At 44.8% G+C, this 21,891-nt stretch overlaps 1 protein-coding gene and 1 non-coding gene across 2 annotated transcripts; both read right to left on the minus strand.

Annotated features, from left to right (window-relative positions):
* Positions 1-14: 14 nt before the first annotated feature.
* On the minus strand, positions 15-16,240 carry RNF114 (ring finger protein 114). The gene is made up of 6 exons (XM_045771541.2): positions 16,064-16,240; positions 11,832-11,982; positions 9,837-9,943; positions 9,362-9,476; positions 3,121-3,228; positions 15-1,870 (listed from the first exon to the last, which is right to left on the minus strand). The coding sequence occupies exons 1-6, from the start codon at positions 16,201-16,203 to the stop codon at positions 1,805-1,807; spliced, it is 687 nt and encodes a 228-aa protein (XP_045627497.1). The 5' UTR covers positions 16,204-16,240; the 3' UTR covers positions 15-1,804.
* TRNAR-CCU (transfer RNA arginine (anticodon CCU)) lies at positions 8,920-8,992 on the minus strand. The gene has a single exon. It is a non-coding gene; the product is annotated as a tRNA-Arg (tRNA).
* Positions 16,241-21,891: the final 5,651 nt, after the last annotated feature.

The raw sequence follows: 21,891 nt of genomic DNA on the forward strand, positions 1-21,891 counted from the left end.
TTACAGCTGCCCAATCGGATAAATTATGAAATTTATTTATATTTCACCATTTAAAAGCCAGAACATAACAAATTTCACTTTCTGGAAAGTCATCTTATTAGAAATACATGAAGTGCACTTAATACAAGGAAATCGGTTTCTTGGTACCACCAGTGAAATGGACACATTCTCATCCGTTCCCTCAAATGAAGGCTTTGACAAATTTCCCTCCAAACTTAAACCTCTCAATTCAGGGAGGTCAGAGTGAACTTTTTCCAGAAATAACAGTGAAGACACAGACCTTAACATTTGGGCCCTCCCAAGCAACATCACAACAGAAAAAATTATTTTGCCCCCAGAGGGCTCTGTCTTTGCTGGTTAATGGGCATCAGCAGCCCCTACCTGCAGAGGGAGAGGCCCACAACAGCAGCACACACAGGCCAAAAGCATGCTGTCACCTGCAACCTCAGCCACTAACCAGATAAACTTTCCATGCTCAGTGTAGAGAGGTCTGACATGGAAAAGGGAACCTAAAGCCACATGCCTTTTGGTCAATCAGAGGTTCTGCTCCTACAGATTAGACTCACAGCTCTTAGCCTTGTATTTATTAATACTCGTGAAACATGGTGAACTTCACGTTTCTTGAGCTGTTAACAAAGCAAGCTTCCGGTAGACAGTTTCCATCAACAAGTGCTCACAGGAGACATGTTTGCCTTCTGAACAGTGCGTCTTATCACACAGAGACAGCAGGCTGTGATACTAGACTTCCTATAACCTCTGCTTTAGAAGGCAGGTTTCACACGCTGATTTACACGAGGAAACCAGTTTCGTAAGGAAACCATTTGTGATAGAAAAGCAACACTCAGTTTAATCTAAGTTACCAAATAAAAGATAAAATAACTATAGTATCGACTAGAGTCCCTAAACCTCTTCCTTCTTACTCATTTGAGGACTCGTTCTCGTGCTTCGAGGACAAGAATGTAAGCAGGCTCCCAAACAGAGAGGTAAACAGGATTCAGTCATTTGAAAATACGACATTAATTTGAAAATCAGAACCAAAAACCTATGGCCCTCACACTGCTCTTAGCTGACCCTCCTCCCCACTTATGGATAAATGGAGTTTAACTTTCCTAACCTAGAAACACTTATTCTCACTAAAAATATACGGTTACACCTTATCCTAAAAAGGCACCATGCAGGCATTGAAGACTGAACCAGTTAATTCTAAGGGTGTGCAGGAGTGGTAGGAAAACATCACTAATCAAAACTTCCAGCATCAGATCATGCTAAACCCAGACAGGCCTTTTGACATGTTTCCCAGGAGGTAAACTCCAGCTTCTGGCAGCTGCTGCTGAGGACCAACAAACAGGAAGGCGCTCCTGCAGCGATCGGATACGCTCCTGCCAGAGCACACACCCCTCATGGACAAGGACAGGAGATGCTGGTCTCATTTGTGCTATTCATGACCCAGAAAAGGTGCTGGCTGGCTCAGAGGACCTGAGAGGTGAACACTAGAGGGGAGGAACAAGTGTGAAACAAGGATAGGTGGAGAAGCAGGGTTCTCCTCCAGAAGAGGAAGCAGAAGCTCCAGGAAGTAGCTGAGGAGCAATCAAAGACCAGACATGTGACAGAATGAACAATAGGAAAGACCCCAAAGGAAAGGACGGCTCTGACCTGGAAACCTCTTTCCCTGTCAGAAGTGACCCTATCCTAACACCACAGCTCACTTCCAGGTCTGTTGTACATTTAAAGTGTATAAGTCACATGTTTCACGCCTAACACAACAATGGAAGCTCTGGAACAGGAGACGGACAGCAGAGACTGCTCACTGATCGATGATGGAGCGCTGCAACACCTGATTCATCATGTCCTCTTCATCGACATCGTAATCCTATGGGCGAAACACAGACACTCGGCCTCAGCACCAGTTACAGCCGCAAAGACTCACGTTCAGTAGAAGCGGGACAGCCTGGGGATGATGGGCTCTGGAGGTGACTGCCCCAGGACCGATCCCGGCTCCAGGGTGCGATGCCAGCCACGTAACCAGGGGCAAACTGCTTGATCTCTCTGTACCTCTGCTGCCTCATCCTGACAATGAAAATACTGACGGCTCCCTCAGACAGGACTACGAGGACCAGAGGGCACCTGCGTGGGTTGGGGCACACACCAAGTGCTCAAATGGGAGTACACGCCAGTCAAACTTGCCCTTTTAATTCAATAAGGCCAAATTATTTACCTGGGTAGAACTTGGGAATCTAATTCCTCCTCACAGCACTAACGAAAAGGACAGTTATTTTGAAGCCTGAACCTCAGACACTCTCTTAGACTGAGAATAAATATTCTTATGACAACTTGGGAAAGAATCATGCTTTCCTTCTCAGGTCCTGAAACACAGACGTTAAAACTGAATACTACCCTAAAATCCTCACGACATAGATCTATAAACAAATGGTTTACTTCAAGCAGTTGGCCAAATTTATCTATTACTATTGTGCCAAAACAATACTGGGTCCCTTCGAAACCGCTCAGCTCTAGGGAAAGGACACAAACCGGATGAACACCTCTGGCGAGTGGATGTGTTTTGTTTGACCTGAAGTGCTTTCAGAAATATGTGATACTTCTATGACATTCTGCCTTTCCAGCTTCTTGGGGTTGCGGTAGGTGGAGAGATGGGCAGTATTATCCCTGGATCTCCATACGATAACCATCGGCCGGAGCTGATGGCAGCATAACACGGGTTGGATACCGTCCAGCTTGCAAATCCTCATAAGGACCACTGCCATTACGTGCCTGGTCCCCATGAGAGTCTGAGCTTTGGGATCCTAAGCCAGGTTCTAGAACAGGTAAAAACTACACATACCAAAAAAAGTGGGAAAAACTTTTGGGAAAAAACCCAGGCAGCAAGCTTTCACTATGTTTCACTGCAGATGACTGGTCAGTTCACCTTCTTAAATACCACACAGCAAAGGCTCTGGCCACTCACCAGGTTCACGTGTATGGACCACACAGCCGCTGTTCCAGGGAGCCCATCACATCAGTGACAAAACTCAACAATGGGACCCACAGTTCTCTAGGTAAGAGAAGGGAGATCCTTGTGCTGTTCCCCCAGAGGAAGGATCAGGGCCCGGGCTCCAGACTCACCACGAAAGTGTCATAAGAAAACTGGTGCCGGCGCTGGATGTGCTCTATGAAGTTGGCGCTGCGGTAGTTGGGGTCTCCCCAGGGCATTGAGGCACATATCGGGCAAACCTTTCAACAAAGAAGCACAGTCTTAGGCACCTGACATTTGAGCTGACCTTAGCCCTCTGTGGCCTGTATCTGGCCTTTCTTCCAGGGTAGTTTTCCTGACACACCGGTTTAGGGCCTGGCCACTCCTTCATATGCACATTTGTATCCCAGAAAACGCTGTCAGCCTCCTCCTCAGGTCAAATGACAGGTGAGAGCGCATGAAGGCTTTGGCCGTAATACCACCCTTTTCTGACCTCCTACTGTGCTCAGGATGTGTGTCAGCCCAGTAGGGGCCTAGACTCTGGCCGTCTAACCCAGCACACAAAATGATCCAAAAGCACAAAGAAAACTGAGGAAATGACAGATGAACCATACCCCAAGAAGTAAAACACAGCCGTCTGTGCTATTTTTACAAAGTCAATGCCGCTCAGATGAGAGGGCTGAGGCTGAAAAGCCCTCATGTAAGAAGCTGATTTGGGCTTTGAAGACTGGGAGGTATCTGGAAGGACAAAGAGAACATGAAAGGGTGCTCCAGAAGACAGGCATAGAGGAGAGGCCAGGGGGCGGCAGTACTGGCCAACAGCCAGGCGATCAGTCCGGCTAGAATGGAAAATTCAGAGACGGACAGAGAGGAGATGGGCTGGGGGGAGCAGCAGGCCTAAGTGGTCGGCTTGGAAATGGAACCCCCCCATTTACAGGGAAGATAGGGTGACAAAGGGGGTTGGCAAGAGATCAGTCAGAAATGGTGAAAGACTCCTTGGTGGAAGGAGCTGGGCTGGCAGCTATAGCTGTGGGGCTGGAACATGGGTCAGGTTCAGAGACTGAAGAGGTGATGGCTTCCAACGGGAAGGGCTGAAACATTAACAGTTAAGGAGTCTGTAGATGGAGAAGGGACAGAACAGAGGGCCAACAGCTGAATGAAGAGACGCTTCAACAGAGACAAAACTACCAGAGGGATCTGAGGAAGCCAAAAGAGGGGGAAAAAAAAGAGAAAATTAGGTTGCAGTACCAGAAACCACAGAATACTCTAGCACTATCAAATTTACGAACGCACTTAACCTTTAACCAAATGAACCCGGATCTAAGACTGTGTTTTATAAACATAAATAAACACAGGCAAAGATGTGTTAAAAATCTATGGCTGCGTTTTAAAACTTAGCATGCAACATAATTTCCAACCTACAGAAAAGCAGGTAATACTTTGATGACCCATCCCTTATCCCCAACACCCTGATTTTAGTTTGGCACACTTATTTTGGCAAAAAATGAGGCATACTGTAAGACACAGTATCTCACCCTTAACTGTTTCAGTACAGTCCTCATAATAGGTACTTCCCTTCACATATCCACTACTACTATCCCACCTATCAATCAACAATAATTCTTAAGTAGCATTTCATATCCAGTCCTTACTCTAATTTCCTGATATAGTCTGAGACCAACCTTGATGTTCATCAATAAGGGACCAACTCAACTGTGGCACAGAAGTAATGGGAAACTGTGAAGCTCATTACAAAAAGCAGATACACATGTCGGATGTGGGGCAGATGCCAAGAACACTGATTCAGTGTGTAGAATGTGCTGTCATTTGCATAAAAAGGGGGACATACAAGAATCTCCTAAGGACATCTGAAAACTACAGACGTCTTTGGATTACGTGATTTTGCATTTTTCCACACACAGCTGAGCACTACTGACATGCCAATGAGCACAACAGAGAACCGTTTCTGATGTTCCGATGCGAAAACTGGTTTAGGAGCCAGGACACCAGGTTCCAGTACTGTCTCTGCCGCTAACTAGCTCTACAATGTAGTCAATCCGCTTAACTTGGATGGCACACAAATTTCTTCATTTATTCCCTTCTAAAAACTGCAGGGCAGGATGGTGGTAGGAAATGAATTCCAGTCCCTACATTTTACTTAACATCCATTATCATTCTCATAATTACCAAAAGAGTTAAGCTTATCTGGCAAACTTTTTTTTTTTTTTTTTTTTTTAAGATTTATTTATTTGACTGAGAGGGAGCCAGCCAGTGAGAGAGGGAACACAAGCAGGGGGAGTGGGAGAGGAAGAAGCAGGCTCCCAGCGGAGGAGCCTGATGTGGGGCTCGATCCCAGAACGCCGGGACCATGCCCCGAGCCAAAGGCAGATGCCCAACGACTGAGCCACCCAGGCGCCCCTATCTGGCAAACTTTAAAACAGAAAATGTGTAGTGGGGGCAGGTGGGTGGTGTTTCTGTGTCTCTGCACACTTGCTCTTTCAATGAGTGATTAGTTATTAAGAATCACAACTAAGGGGCGCCTGGGTGGCACAGCGGTTAAGCGTCTGCCTTCGGCTCAGGGCGTGATCCTGGCATTATGGGATCGAGCCCCACATCAGGCTCCTCCGCTATGAGCCTGCTTCTTCCTCTCCCACTCCGCCTGCTTGTGTTCCCTCTCTCACTGGCTGTCTCTATCTCTGTCGAATAAATAAATAAAATCTTTAAAAAAAAAAAAAAAAAGAATCACAACTAAAACATCTTGAAGAAAGAGCTGAAACCTTGGGCTTGGGTGTTTTTTGCAGAACATAACTCTCATCTTGCCTACTGTAGCCCAAGAATGCATACTATGCAGCTACTCCGGAATCACAGAAAAACAGCAGCTTCGATGCGCATTTCAGGTTGGCATCTGCCTACAGAAATTTCAATAGTCATCTATGTAATAAAAATAAAATGTTACAAAGACAAATATTAAAATCAAATGGTGAGGCTGTTTATTTTTGAGAATAATCCATTTTCTGTGAGTGATCTCGTGAAAGGCAGGCAGGCCACCATGTTGTGGTGTCTTTAGATTGGGTTTACTTTTATTTATTTATTTTTTTTTAAGATTTTATTTATTTATTCGACAGAGAGAGAGACAGCCAGCGAGAGAGGGAACACAAGCAGGGGGAGTGGGAGAGGAAGAAGCAGGCTCATAGCAGAAGAACCTGATGTGGGGCTCGATCCCGGAACACCGGGATCACGCCCTGAGCCGAAGGCAGACGCTTAACCGCTGTGCCACCCAGGCGCCCCTGGGTTTACTTCTATTAAACAAAAATGGCAAATGATAACATAATGCATTTATCATATCCCAGAAATAGAATAAAATGCAAGAATATAAAGAAATACTGGGAACTAATGGTATAGAAGGGAGCCGGAAAACTAGGGGGCGGGGCCAGAGAGACACTTTTTACACCATGAACTGACTACATACAAAGAAAACCATTAAAAAAAATGCAAAGACCGGGTGCTCGGTGGCTCAGGCAGTTAAGCATCTGCCTTTGGCTCAGGTCACGATCCCAGGGTCCTGGGATCAAGCCCCGCATCAGGCTCCCTGCTCAGCAGAGAACCTGCTTCTCCTTCTCCCTCTGCTGCTCCCCCTGTTTGTGCGTGCACTCTGTCAAATAAATAAAATCTTTTTTTAAAAAATTACAAAGAGGCGGCAAAAAGCAAGGACTCAAGAAGTCAGCTTGGGACCATGGAGAACATGATGTCAGCCGGGGTGGAAGGTGAATCTGGAGGGGAAAAAGAAAAGGGTTCGAAGACACAGCAACACCTGGAAAACGACAAGCTTGAGGGAAAAGATCAACTGAACACTATCTAGAGAGAGCACAGATCGAACATTCCTCCCACCAATGAGCCAGGGAAGATGGGCATGTCTGAAGGAAAATAAGAGTGAGGCGTGGGTAGACAGCAAAGCTAAGGGAAGAAAAGACAAGACACGGGATGGGGTAAGCCACAGAAGCAGAGAAGTCTTACTTTGAGCTGGGCCCTATGGTCAGTCCTCTGCATGGGTCTGAGGACACAGGCAGAGTCCTCTGCATGGGTCTGAGGACACAGGCAGAGTCAGACTTGGAAAGGAGCCTTTTCCTCAACACAAAATGGAATGATAAGGACAAGGAACAAGGGCTGCAAATTCAAGTGCTCACAGAGACCAGATGAGTAAGGCACACGAGCAAAGGAGGACAGGTGTAAGCCCATCCCATCTAGAGGGGCTGCAGCTACTCTAGGCCAGTTGGCTCTGAACTTCCAGTTTCTCAAACGTAAAGTAGCAAGACTGAGAAATCATCTGGTTTTTAAAGGTTAAAAGGGAAATTAAAATGTGTGTAGGCCAGACGTACCCCACAGACTGCCAGTCTGTGACCTCAGAGGTAGATCAGAGAGCTCCTGAGACAGAAGGAGGGAGAGAGAAGAAAAGAATTCACACCTGATACTCTGAACTCAGTTAAAAGCAGGATTTAGTGTTACCTGGGAAGAACGAGGATGGTTCATGCCAGGAACTTAATGCAAAGAGAGTCCCCAGAACAGCCACCAGAGAGTGCACATGCCTAGCAGCAACAGGGCCTGGCTGAAAATGACTTACAGTGAGCCAAGCTGGCCAAGTTCCCTAGTGAAGGGAGTTGGGAAAAACAGACACGTGGGAATTTATCTGTCAAATCTGTCACAGCACAACGGTAGGAGCTCAGGGAGCCCAGTATAAAAAGTGGCTGTATTGACCAGAATGTGGACTTGGTAAGGAGTTCAATAAAGTCAAGAGAAGATCTAAGGTATTCTCAAACAGGCCAGCTGTATCTTGAAATTTGCAAAAAGATAAAATAAAATAAAGAATGCCACAAGGCCTAACCCTACTCACAAAAGCTCATGCAAATACTAACGTCCATGCACCACCTTTTAAGGCAAGGGAGCTGAAGTGTGCCCATAAAACTAGGTTAGGTATACAGCTCAAGAGGGCAGTCTGAGATAAATGGGAAAATTAAAACAAAACTATGGAGGAGGTTGTATCAAGACCGAGCCTGTAAATGACATTAAGAGGGAAGAGGGTACCTGGCTGGCTCAGTCAGTGGACTGTGTGATTTTTGATCTCAGGGTTTTGAGTTCAAGCTCCACGTTGGGCACAGAGCTACTTGGGGGATAATTAAAAAAAAAAAAAAGAGGAAAGGGTGATACTGCTGACATGGGCCATATCCCAAACATTAAAACAAAACTATATGCCAGTCTGTGATACTTAAATGTCAAAAGACTGATAAGTACTTTCCTAATAATTTCATGCACATTCTCTTTCCCCATAGCTACAAACTACTCTAAAAAGGAAAACAGTAGCTTTACAGAGGACAAACCTCATGGACAACAAGGGATCCAACTTAACATTACCAACAACGGGGCCAACAGACATCACGTGACCCCTGCGGTGGCACCCGGAGGACACATCGCTATGGAATGATGAAGAATCAAACAAACACAAATTGAAGGACATCTTACAAAACAACTGGCCTGTCCTCTTTAAAAATGTCAAGGTAATTAAAGGCAAAGAAAAGCTGAGCACTAGAGACCTGACAACTGCATGTAACACAAAGATCCAGGATTTGGGGGCAGAAGGATATTGCTGTGAAGGATATTACAATTACTAAAATTTTAAGGGGGCGCCTGGGTGGCTCAGTCATTAAGTGTCGGCCTTCAATTCAGGGTGTGATCCCAGGGTCCTGGGATCGAGCCCTACATCGGGCTCCCTGCTCCACTGGGAGCCTGCTTCTTCCTCTCCCACTCCCCCCGCTTGTGTTCCCTCTCTCGCTGGCTGTCTCTGTCAAATCAATAAATAAAATATTTAAAAAATAAAATAAAATAAATAAAGTAAAATAAAATAAAATAAAATAAAATTTCAGGGTATTCCACCTTTTTTTTTTTTAAAGTAATCTCTATGGCCAACGTGGGGCTCAAACTCACAACCCTGAGAATAGGAGTCACATGCTCTACCGACTGAGCCAGCCAGGCGCCCCTACAATTGTTAAAATTTAAACATGAATTCTCTGTTAGATATTAAATTGTGTCAATGTTACATTTCCTGAGTGTGACAAACACAAAAAATGTGATTTTGTAAGAAAATGTTCTTGTTCTTAGGAGATACATGCTGAAGTGAGTAGGAGCAAAAAGCCAAGCTATCTGTAACTTATTACTGAATGGTTAGCAAAAAATATGTACAGATAGAGTATCGTTAAGCAAATATGGTAAAATGTCATCAATCTATGAATCTAGGCGAAGGGTACACAGGAGTTCACTGTACGAATCTGAATTCGGTTAATTTTTCTGTAAGTCTGACTTTTTTTCATAAAAAGGAAAACAACAAAACCCCATTCCTCTTACCACAGATTTGGTATCCGTGCTATGGGATAACTTGCAGTGTTCCACTAGCCCTTCTTGATCAAAGTTCTTCTCGGGACAGTAAGGGCAAGGAAAGGTGTAACGGTTTGGGACATTCCTGGAAGATGAACGGCAGGAAAAAAAGAAGAAACCTCTGAGTACTTTTCCACACTCCAACCACTGTACCCTCCAAAAAAGAAGCAAAGTTCAATGTGTTATGACAGGGATTGTGACAATCACTTCAGAATCAGGTCAAGTGTTGAAAATAACATTAACAACAGAGCCAATACTCGAAGTGAGCATCAGAGTCCTTCACACCCCACCCCCAAAACAAAAACAGACATCAGGTGTAGCCAGATTAACAATTATACCTCCACTTTCCCAAACTCCTACAACTAAACCCTTGAACATGCGAAGTGTCCACTGTCTTCATAGCAAAAGCTGACCTCTGCCTAAGGGAGTGTTTTGAGTCATTTACCTTGGCTGAAGAGAGGCATCCTTGGTGGTGGCCTTCACACCTTCCATGATGTAATTCTGGTATTTGGAACAGGTAGCCACGTGGGCCCGGATCTTGGATAGGAAAAACTTGGACAGGAAGAATCAGAGCCCACAAGTTAGTCAGGGCCGACATAGTCCCAAAGAAAGGTCAAGATGAAAACCAGACCTGTACCACCCTGGCAAACAATCTCACCAGACTCCTAGCTATGCTGACGGGGCTGAAAGCACGTTTGCTGCAGGGTTTTTGTTAATACCAAGGCTGATGTCTGACCTGACCAACCCAGGATGTCTGCTTCCACTCAGAGTAACTCTTCTAGAGGTTTGCTTTTATTCAAGGTATGCTCTCTGCTCACATACTCCAAAACCAGGGAAGGTTTAAAAATTTTCCACATAGCATTTAAACTAGTCTCCTCACAGCAAGCCAAGAACCACATTTCATTATGCACAGCAGTAAAAAGTAATCATTTGAGTAAAAGAGATAAAGACCAGCAATTCTAGTTAAAGTACAGAATGCCAGACTGTGATAAATGCCAGATTGTGATAAATGTGATAAACTCAGAAATCTGAGTTCTATTTCTCCTATAAAATCTAGTCTTTGCAAGATGGAAAGAGAAAGAAAACCTAGAGGACAGTGGTTCATCGCAGGTGTTCTAAAAGGAAAGAAAAAGTATAAGGAACAAAGAGGAGGTAAAGGGAAGAAAACATTTTTGGAGGTACAGTAAGTACACTTGGAAATACAATCCCATCACTAATCTTTAAAAATGGGGAAAAATCAGAAGTATAAGGAAAAAAAACAAAAAACCTATCATGCATGCATAAAGATAAAGTAACGGGTAATTTCGTTTCAATATCCTGAGTTTCGAAATTAAAGGAAACCACAAGAAAAAAAAGAAAGCTTCGTTATTTGAGCTCCCGCTTACCATAATGCTCCTTTCTGTCTTACCTCCAGCTAAAGAACTTGACTTCAAGGTACCAACCAAAGAGCTCCCCGTTAAAAGGGATAGGAAATAGCCCTATTCAGAATGATAACTACTTTGTACCCCTAGTGCTAAATCACTCTGAAAGGAAAGAGATAAAGTAAGTCATTAAGTGAAAAATTTTTTTCAAAAGTGAGAAAAAGCTCTAGAATTATAATATGCTCCTATTTTGTGAAATTCCTACGTCTGTGTTTGTAAAAACCTTACATTTGTGTTTGTCAAAGGGCAGAAAATGTTTTGCCCTTCTAAATTAAACCACTTTTAAAGAGGTAATCTCTGGAGTGGGGAACAAGCCTACATTATTTTGTAATGTTTGTACAGTCCGAAATTAACAAAATCATGATTTCAAAACCTATAAGGCTGTGTATCTCTCGGAAAATAAGACAATGATATTTATCCTTTGTAATTGTAACAGATGGTAAAATAAATACACTTGATTCTAACATGAGAAGGCAAAAGAGCATGGTGCATTTCAAATATTAGGTATTGCTCTTATAATCACATAACTTCATAATGACCTTTATGTCATGATTCCTCCCTATTAAGTAGTAAAAAGTTCAAATATTTTTTATATCCATAACGATATAGATTGTAACATTTCCCCTCAAACTCACAGCAGCAGGTAACTTTTTTGAGATGATCTTATTTTATATTTAAAAAATTAAGAAATAGCATCCTATCATTATCTTCTAATGGAAATTATCCATAATACTTTGGAAAAGTGGCTCTTTCATAGGGAAAAACTGGGATAACTGACTTCTACGGTCTTCAAAGCTACAATACATAATACACTAAACCAACTCTTAAAAAAACAAAGCAAAACCAATACAGTCACTAAAATGAAACGGCACAGCCATTGCCACAGATAACTAGCATGCACACGTGCTGTTAGTCACCTAGTCATGCTCTAACGTCGGAAACAACGTGGCAACAGCTCTGCGTTTTACCCCCTCTCATCACAGAAAGACACTTGACTCTTCCATTTTACTTCCACATACATTTTTACGGCAGCCATGGCAAGAAGTCTCTGTGCTCTCAATCTGCCGCTCGAGCTCCGTGGCTCGGACGCCAGGTGCCAGAGCGCTGCGACACACCCCACAGACAGGCTTCTTCGGCTTCAGACATTCCTGCAGGCATGCAGAGCAAAAGCTAGAACAAGACATACAGAGAACCTGCGTCATGCATCGTGGAGACAAGACAACAAAAATGGATAAACTTTTAAAAAAAGACATCAGTGAGTAATGGATTATAAACATATTGCTCCCTATCAGTGATTGAAATACTGAGTCCTCCCAGGCCAGAAAGGGGGTGAGGGGCGTGTCCTGCCAAGAACACACAGGTCCACCAACAGAAACAAACACAAACTGTCTTGATACACGGTGAAAGGTGTTGTGGCGCAGTCTTCAAACCTTAGCACCTGCCACTGAGGGATCTTGGTGGGGTTTCCTGAGTCTCAGTTTCTCTTCTTTGAAATGGAGATGGTAGTAGCCACCTCTGGGATTACTGGGATGGAATATGCGTAGCAGACCCTCATTACAGTGTCAAGCACCACAAACAGGAGGTGCTATCCTTAGAGGTGAATGTAAAGCTCTATGAGAAGACAAAGATAAGACCACCTCACTGTGACCCAAGAAGGACAGGGCTGGTAAGACTTCAGAAGCAGCATTCACTAAAGAGCCTTTACAAGAAAGAGCTCAGCTGGCAGAGGAAGGTAAGAATATTCCAGGCACTTAGACTTAAAAATTCATGAGGCACCGAAGGCAATAAAAGTCTAACACCTTTCCTCATGAACAGCAGGAACCCAGATGTTTAAAGATATCAAATAAGGCGAAGTCTGAGTTTTAGAAAAATAGCTGAGGTTAACATGGACAAGAGAGTTGTTGGTTTTCAAAATTTTTTTTAGGTGAGGAAAAGACAGAAGCCTTGAAGTAGAAACCAAACAGATGGCTAAGGCAAGGAATTCTGAGGGCCTGAGGCAACAGAGAATTAACTCAGGAAATGATTCAGAGTGGAGTCAGTAGTACTTGAGAACTTACTGAATTCGGAGAAGGAAAAGTCAAAGAAGGCCAAGTTTCTATCCTGAAACCTACGTAGGGAGTGCTGCTGAGATATGGTACACAATAAGAAAGGACAGTAAGACATGAGAACAGCCTGGCTACATACCCGACCTGATAGGTTTAAGGCAAGATAACAAAACCTGCCAGGAAGAACTCAGGATGTATAATCAAAGCTAACCTGTGCATCTGACAAATTTTTACCGTCTCTAAGGATTTTCTTCCTCTTTGTCATAACACTGCCACACAAAATAGACCAGGTTGGGAGAAGGTGAGGGGGCTTAATGATTCACCACTGAGAGCATAGTGCAGAAGTAAACAAAATCCCTGTCTTCTTGATGCTTATATTCCAAAGTGGAGAAAAACACAAATGTTAATTTCTGAAGGAAATAAAACAAGGCAGAGATCAGCCAAGGCGGATCATACTGAGCTTCTGTAAGGAGGCGCTGAGCTGAGACCTAAAACTACGAGGAGACAGTCACACAGACCTGGACACAAAGAGTTCCGCAAAGAAATGATATACCAAGCGCAAACAGATTTTCAAAAAGCAGAAAGGGAGCCCTTTGGGACCATGATGGGTAGACACCGGGAGAGGGTAAGTGATTAGGTTGGAGAGGCAGACAGGGCCTGTGCGCATCATCTGTTGTAACTACTCTCAAAGGCAGATCACGAGAGGAACCCAAGAGAGCAGAGGGTCCCATAGAAACCAAGCCCAGCTGGAGGTTAAAGGCAGCTTCAAGCCTTCAAGCACACACCAGGACACAGCCCACTGACCAAATGTTCACGAGCCACTTTGTGCCCGAGTCATGCCCAACACGCAAGCCTGCTTTTAAACGGTCCCCGTATCTTGGGCTTTCTCAGTTTCCCCTTCCTATTTCACAGGCCTTGATCTAGTTCAGCTTTCTAAGTGCTCCATCCTTTCTGTTACAGTGCTATGTAAAAAGTCCCTTCACTTGGGCTCCCAGCCACATGCCCTTCTCCAGCTGTATTCCACTAAACTGGAGGAACACAGTCATTCAGGGCTTAAAGTAAAGTTTTATAAAAACTCAATGCCCTAGCCAGCCAAAGCTACAATGATGCTGGGTTCTAAGCATAAAAGTTAGCAAAAATCTGCCACTAACCAGGCTGGGCAAAAAAGCACTTGGCTGGAGGCAAGGGGGGACTTGTGCTGCCCTCACAGAGGTGCATCCATCTGTCTTCAATCAGCACTGAACTGATGAACGTGTGGAACTAGTATGGTGAGTACAGAAAAGAGGTTTGAAACCCAGTACTGCCCCTTGACCTCTGACCTAGGAAAGGTTCACCCGGCTCAAGGAAATGACAACTTTTGTTGCTCTTCCGTTGGTAAATTGTGCTGGGCCAAGCCTCTTTATAAGTATTAATTGTGAATGAAATCCAATGAATTAATCCAAAATCAGGTAAAAAGGAGGGCTGATCCAAAAGAGAAAAGACTCAATGAGAACACTATCTAGCCTCCACCAAGAATTTCTACCTGATCGCTCCCAAACACACCAGTTTGATCCCTATAATACCCTCCTACTGCACGCTGAATCTTCTTTCACAAGAGTTTGACCACCTGTTAGCCTGACTGATCATCGATTCAATGGATTGTAAACTTTGAGGGCAGAATCACCTTGTTTCTTACTGTGTTCCAAGAATCTGGCACATCGTGGGCATACAAATATTTTAGTGTGTTGACTATAAGATTGGAAGATGGATGCTCAGACTGTGCGGGGCACTGGGGATACAGAGAGGGGCAACACTGATACGGTCACTGCCCTCGTGATCCCTAAGTTTGGCTCTATGCAAGGAAGAAGGAAGCGCCAGGAGTGAAACAGGGAAGTAATTTAAGTACGGATGGTGATAAGGGCGGTTGGTTAAACTGGGATTTCAAGTCTGGAAAGGATTTGGGGTAGCTGGCAGGGGAGAGGCACATGGGGCAGGAAGAGCTCCAGGCTAACTGAACTGCAAGTGGGAACAGCCCAAAGCTAGAAAGAACTTGGAGTACTTGAAGAAGTAAAAAGCAGTCATTGTGGCTGGGGAGCCCTTGCCAGGTGCCAAATTATTCTCTGGGGTGGCAAGGAGACACCTGCAGTTCATTTGGGAAGAGTCAGACAATGGTGAGTCTGCCCTATGTGAGCCTTAGTCCCCTTACCTGAAAAATGGCTGTCAACCCTCTTCCCTGGCAATACTGCTGTAGGAATAAGAATACCTGAGGCCCAGCGGGTGCCTGTTGTGTCTAATCTCCAATAAAGGTGTCCTAAAACCAATGCCAAGATGATGCCCAAGTTAAGCACTGGGGAAGACCACTGAGGAAATGCCAACCCCCTGTAGCACATTTTCTACAGTTCTTTCAACTTGGGTGTTTGTGTGCTTAGATTCAAATCCCACCAACCTCAAGGCACCTACCCCAGCCCAAGGTCTGTACTGGTCATTTTCACACACATCTTTAGTCGTCATAACCAGTGTATTAGCAACATGCAGGCCCTGGAGGCTTAATTTCAAACAAAATGCACCAAACCTCGTACAGTAGGAATGCTAACAAGTGCTATCTGCAACTCCCAACCCCTTTCATAGTTAATGGCAGACTGGTGAGCACTATTATCAACACTTCCCTTTTGTTCTTTTAGTCTAGTTCAGCGTTTTTCCAACTTCAGTGCACGTTCGAATTACTTGGTAGAGCTGGATACATGACGCCGCCATACATACCATACTTTAGAAGCAATGCACAGACTATTCAAGGGAAACCGTGGCTGTCCAAGGTCCAAGGGCCCACTTTATTTTTTTAAGTGAACTCTACGCCCAGCGTGGGGCTCGAACTGACGACCCCAGGATCAAGAGTCACATGCTCTACTGAATGAGCCAGCGAGGCGCCCCACCAAGGGCCGACCTGAGAGCCTACCAAATCCCCAGCAGGGTGACTCCACTATCACGGGTGAGGAGGCTGACAGGCCGCCCGGAACACAGCAGGCGCTCAACAGACGGCGCGATACTTGGAAGTGAGCAGGGCGGAGAAAAGCGCCCCACCGACTTCCACCGGCCTTCAGGAGCCCCGGAGGGCCCCGGGAAGAGGACCCTCTAGCCCGGTCCTCGCGCTTCCGCCCCAGACCCTCCCCGCCCGGGCCGCACCCCTCCCAATCAGGCTCCTCAGGACCAGACCCCGGCTCGCCGCTTACACGTGACCGCAGGGCACTTGCACCGGCTTCTCGTACACCTCTAAACACACCGGACACGTGAAGCGGCCCAGCGGGTCCGCCTCCGCTGCGGGCCCAGCCAGCTGCGCACCACCCTCACGGTCCTGCTGTTGCGCCGCCATCTTGCTGCCGCGCACAGCGGCGCAACGGCGGCCGAGAAGGAGGAGCCCGGGGGGGCGGGGCCTAGGTCGCGGACCAGCGCGCGCGCCCGGGGCGGGGCTTGAGGCCAGCTGGGGCGGGGCAAGGGCGGGACCCTGGGCGGTGAGGGGAGCTCGGGGCGTGGCCTGTGGAAAGGGCGCGTGGATGGGGTGGGGCTTGTGGGTGGGCCACGCCTCCTGTTCCCCCTCTCCTTTTCCCCCACCCGCGACGGTTGGGCAGGAGGGCGAGGCAGAGGGAAATCTGGAAAATGTGGAAGTCAGATCCAGACACCTGCAGAATTGGAACAGGCTTTGCGTTTCAGCCACTGTTTCCTCAATTTAAATCATTACTATTACTTAATATTTCACCCCAAATTGAGTCTCCTTTGGTTTAAACTTAGGCAAACAAATTTCATTAAAAAGAATTGTTTTTAGGCAAACAAATTTTAAAGGAAGATCTGTCACTCCTGAGCTACGAATAGAAAATAATCATTTCTAAGAGCACTGTAAAAATACAGTGGAAACAAGACAGCGTTATTAATTCATGCCAGATACTCTTGACACTGAAAAGGGAGATTAGCCATTGCTAGAGGTGTTGAAGACAGGCTATTTTCACAAACAAGCCGGCCTAGTGAAAGCAGAAGTGGGACGCTGGTGTCGCTCGGTGCAAGCTTCAGAGCTGTGTTCACTTGCCTCCTGGCAATGGGGCCCAACTACCACTCTGTAGAGATGGGGAAGCTGAGGCTTCCCGAGATAGTCTAAACTTCAGTCTCACCAGGAGGCCCCCTGACCTGGAGACCAGGTGTTCTGAATGCCAACTTTCTTCACTTGCTGCTGCACCGAATTGGCTCTTGTGGACAACCCATGTAACAAAAAGATACATCTTGTTAAAAGGCAGGCTCTGCTAACAATTCGAACCAGGTTTTCTTAACCAGGAAAATCAATGATCAATTAAGCTTCCATCCTGAAAGGCCACAGAGGCCTCACAGTATTGAGTCTACACAGGGCAAATAAATCTTGTTTAACCAGGTTAATTGAATGCAGGAAGATTGTATTTAGCTATCCACGTGGGCAACTTTTCACCAGTAAATAACTTGGCATGTATATGCGGCAGCCCAAGGGGTTTACACTTTACTGTTTCTTTTTCCCCATTCCTATGGCAAGCATTCGTGCATCTCATCTCTTCCTAGCCAAATATGCCCTGTCTCCCCTCCAGGGATGGGGTTGCCTTCGCAGAGGCAGAGGTGTGCTGTAGGTATTTATAAGACTTTGTGTTAGCCTTCTAGCAGCTGCCAGACCTTGGGGTGGGAGCAGGGGAGCCCCAGACCTGGGCTTCGGATTGACTGCCTCCAGTTTGGTCTCTTGAAATGAACTTACCACGAACTTATACACTTAGTTACAGAGTCAAAAGGACAGGATTGAAATATTAATAGTGATCTTTTTTGTGCTTATTGGTCTAAGCATTTTACATGAATAAACCCTCATTGTCACCTATGACTTTGGCTCTTTTACCCCCACTTCACAGCTATGCAAATTGAAGCACAAAGAGATTAAAACCTTTTAATGGTAATGGAAAATGATAGTCAGGATCTGAACACATGCAGTCTGGCTTTGGCACCCGTGCACTTACAAGTACTTGTGTCTCAGTCACCTGGAAGCTTTCTTAAGCCAATTCTGGGAGCCAACCCCCAGAGTTTCTGATGCAGCAGGTTAGTGGGGGTAGGGCCAAGGATTTGCATTTCTAACAGCTTTCTAGGTGAGACTGACGCTACTGCACCGGGGTCCATACTGTGAGAACCACTAACCCACATTCTCCTCCCCCCCCCCCCATCAGTGCTGGGCTAGCCTGAATGTGCTCTATTCCTTCCTGTTTTTTCTAGGCGTTCCCAACAAGAATGTCCCCATTATCCTTTCTCAGCTTGCAAATACATAGCCAGTCCTCAGCTCCACACTCAGTACCCAGCCACAATCAACCCAATAACGTGTGTTAAACGAATGAACCTTTCCCTTCTCAATGTTCTTAAGGAAACTATTTCCCACAACAGTCTCTTCCTTTCCTTTAGCTTTGGTCAGCCTCTCTCAGGCTGCCCACATCATCTAAGATCTGCTGTGAGCCTGGAGTGGGGAATCGGTCCTGCTCAAAGACTTTGCAGACTTGATTTTTACTGCCAACCGTAGATCTATTCATCCAGGCAACAAAGAGTCCCTGAGGGCCTCCTGTGTGCCAGGCCCTCAGCAAGGTTCCAAGGAGAAATACCGGGCCTCTCATAGGCAGTGGGGTAGGTGGGTGGTGGCAGATAGTTTTAAAAGTTATTCGATTACATAATGATCCTAAGGAAGATTGCAGGGAGATCTGCCTGCCCTTGTGTGAGGTGATCCAGTCACGCTGTGCCCACACTCCTCATCCACAGGAATTGTGAGATAATCAACATGTGTTGTTGAGGCCAGTAAGTTTATGGTCATTTATCACGCAGCGACAGTCAATACAATCTCCTTAGTGGGCAATTTGCCTGTAATTATCTAAGTTACGAGAGCATACACTCTTTGCTTTATGTCTTCTATTTTCAGGACTTTATCCCTTGGGCCTGTGCCATCCAATATTGTGGCTATTTAAATGTAAATTTCTTTCTTTTCTTTTCTTTTTAATTATTTGAGAAAGAGAAAGAGCAAGGAAGCATGAGTGAAGGGAAGGGCAGAGGGAGAAGCAGACTCCCTGCTGAGCAAGGAGTCAGACCTGGAGCTTGATCCCAGGACCACCATGACCCCAGCCAAAGGCAGATGCTTAACTGACTGAGTCACCCAGGCGCCCCATAAATGTAAATAAATTTAAAGACAAAACTAAAGAGTCAGTTCCTCTGTCTCACTAGCCATGTTTCCAGAGCTCAATAGCCACATGTAGCTAGTGGGTATGTACTGGACACAGCAGGTACAGAACATCTCCACCACCACAGAAAGTTCTGCAGCTGCAGGCCGACTTACACATGTGGCGCACAAGCAATTCTGAGCTTTAAATACTTTAAAGTTATTTCAGGCCTACCTCTTAGAACAGCACCAAATTTTTGGACACCTTGTAAATTCCAGATACAAATCCTTTATCAGATACACGTATTGCAAATATTTTCCCCCAGTCTGTGGCTTCCCTATTCATCTTCTTACCTGTGTCTTTCTTTTTTTTTTTAATGCCACATTGTAAAACTTTTTATTATGGAAAATTTTAAACAGATATAAAAGCAAAGCGAATAGAATGATGTAGTTATAAGTAGCTATTGCCCAGCTTTATTTAGTTATCAACTCATGATGAGTTTTATGTGTTCTCTATCCTCATCAAGTCCTCCCTTCACTGTCCACCTGCATTATTTTGAAGCAAATGTTTTTTTGTAATCAATGATTTCTTTTTTTTTTTTTAAAGATTTTATTTATTTGACAGAGATAGAGACAGTGAGAGAGGGAACACAAGCAGGGGGAGTGGGAGAGGAAGAAGCAGGCTCACAGCGGAGAAGCCTGATGTGGGGCTCGATCCCATAACGCCGGGATCACGCCCTGAGCGGAAGGCAGACGCTTAACCGCTGTGCCACTCAGGCGCCCCTGTAATCAATGATTTCTTATCTTTGAAAATGGAAGCAAGTGTTTTGTATTTTGAAGCAAATTTAATCATCTTTTGATGAGCAGCAAATTCTAATTTTGATAAGGTCTAACCTACTTTTTCCCCTCTTTTATTGTTAGGGCTTTGTGTCCTAAAAAAATCTTTACCCAAGGTTGCAAAGATATCCTCCAACATGTTCATTTAGAAGGTCTGTAGTTCTAGCTTTTACGTTTAGAGTTCTGATCTATCTTGAATTAATTTTTGTGTGCAGCGTGAGGGGTGGATCCAACATTAGCTTTTCCCGATGGCTATCCAGTTGTTCCAACACCATTCATTGAAAAGTCCGCTCTGTGACCCCAAATTTCACTAAAGAAAAAATTTAGGTAAAATTCACAAATTTTACCCAAAAGATATGTAAACATATGTCCATAAAAAGATTTGTGCAAGAATGCTCACTGTAGCTTGTATAAGAATGTTCAAATAGGGGCGCCTGGGTCGCGCAGTCATTAAGTGTCTGCCTTCCGCTCAGGGCGTGATCCCGGCGTTCTGGGATCGAGCCCCGCATCAGGCTCCTCCGCTATGAGCCTGCTTCTTCCTCTCCCACTCCCCCTGCTTGTGTTCCCTCTCTTGCTGGCTGTCTCTCTCTCTGTCAAATAAATAAAATCTTAAAAAAAAAAAAAAGAATAAAAAGGCTTTGTAAAAAAAAATAGTGTAAAGAACTCCCAGAGAACTCTTCAACCAGATTCCCCAATTTTATCACATTTGCTTTATTGTTCCATTTCTCTCTCTATATATACACACATACACACACATATGGCTGGCTTTTATACATATTGTACAGACATATGCTCTTTTTCTCAAAACATTTGAGACTAAGTTGTAGACATGATGTCCCTATACTTCTATCAGAGTGTATTTCCTAAGAATAAAGACATTATCTTACAAAACCATAATACAAATATCAAAAGGAAGGTGACACTGATACAACACTGTTATCTAATCTGCAGACCCTCTTCATATTTTAACCAAGTGTCTCAATAATCTTTATTTAAATAAAAATAAGTGTTGCTGTTGTTGTTAAGTGTACCCTCACCCCAGTTCAAGGTCCCATCTGGGATAGCACATTACATTTGATTGTCAAGGTTCTTTAAACTCTGTTAATCTGGAACAGTTCATCAGTCTCACTTTAACTTTTTTTTTTTTAAGTAAGCTTTATACCCAACGTGGGTTTTGAACTCACGACCCCAAGATCCAGGGTCATATGCCCCACTGACTGAGACAGCCAGGCACCCCAATCTCCCTTTATCTTTCAAGACCTTAATACTCCGAAGGTATAGTAGGCCACACGTTTTAATCTTTGTTTGTGCGTCCCATTTCACTGATAAGGAACCCAGAGAGGTTAGACAGCTTGTCCAAAGTCACACAGCTGGAAAGCAGCAGAACTGGGATCTCAACTCAGGCCTTTTGGCTTCAGTCTACTTTGCCTTCCTGCCTTGGGAAATTGTAGCTACGGAACAAAGACAACCCATTTGTGGTTCTTCCTGGCCTATTCAAGGGAAGGACAAAGATGGTTGAGTCTAGCCAACAGTCCTCTGAGACCCAATACTTTCAGGAACTGGAATAGTAAATACTAGGAACTCATAAACTCTTGGTTATTGCTCTCAGGAGCAATTTAGAATCACCCACATGAAGTGCTGGCTGAGTGTTCCACATCCACCCCCTTAAGCTACGTCTCCTTGGAGCTGGGCTGGGCTAGAAGATCTTCCAATAAACAGCCTTAAGTCAGTCGAGTTACCTTTGGATTTGTGGGTGGATCCCCTGCAGGCGCCAAGACTTTGAAGCGATTGGCAAGTTGGGTTTATATTTAAAGGAAAAGAGGGAAGAAAGCCTTTCTTACTGATCGTGAAGAATCCGGACATGCCAGCTTTCATTTCTAGACATGCTTTCTTTGGGGTTACAGAATTCCTCCAGTCCTGCCTCCGCCAGTGGAGACCAGAATGAATTTTGAGCCCCTTTTTTTTTTCAATTTTGAGCTTTGAGAAGCGGATGGAATTCTTAGCCCCCAGCAAATTCATGTTGCACAGCAATGA

Source organism: Ursus americanus, chromosome 22, assembly GCF_024610735.1.
Source record: "Ursus americanus isolate L20-20 chromosome 22, mUrsAme1.1.p, whole genome shotgun sequence".
Classification (NCBI taxonomy): domain Eukaryota; kingdom Metazoa; phylum Chordata; class Mammalia; order Carnivora; family Ursidae; genus Ursus; species Ursus americanus.

Coding starts and splice junctions, on each gene's coding strand:
- RNF114 (XM_045771541.2), bottom strand. CDS start 16,203: ATGGCGGCGCAACAGCAGGACCGTGAGGGTGGTGCGCAGCTGGCTGGG. Junction 9,944..11,831: donor GCCATGGCTGCCGTAAAAAT/GTATGTGGAAGT, acceptor TTCCTGTCCAAG/TTTTTCCTATCCAAGATCCG. Junction 3,229..9,361: donor GCACGGATACCAAATCTGTG/GTAAGAGGAATG, acceptor CTTTGTTGAAAG/GTTTGCCCGATATGTGCCTC.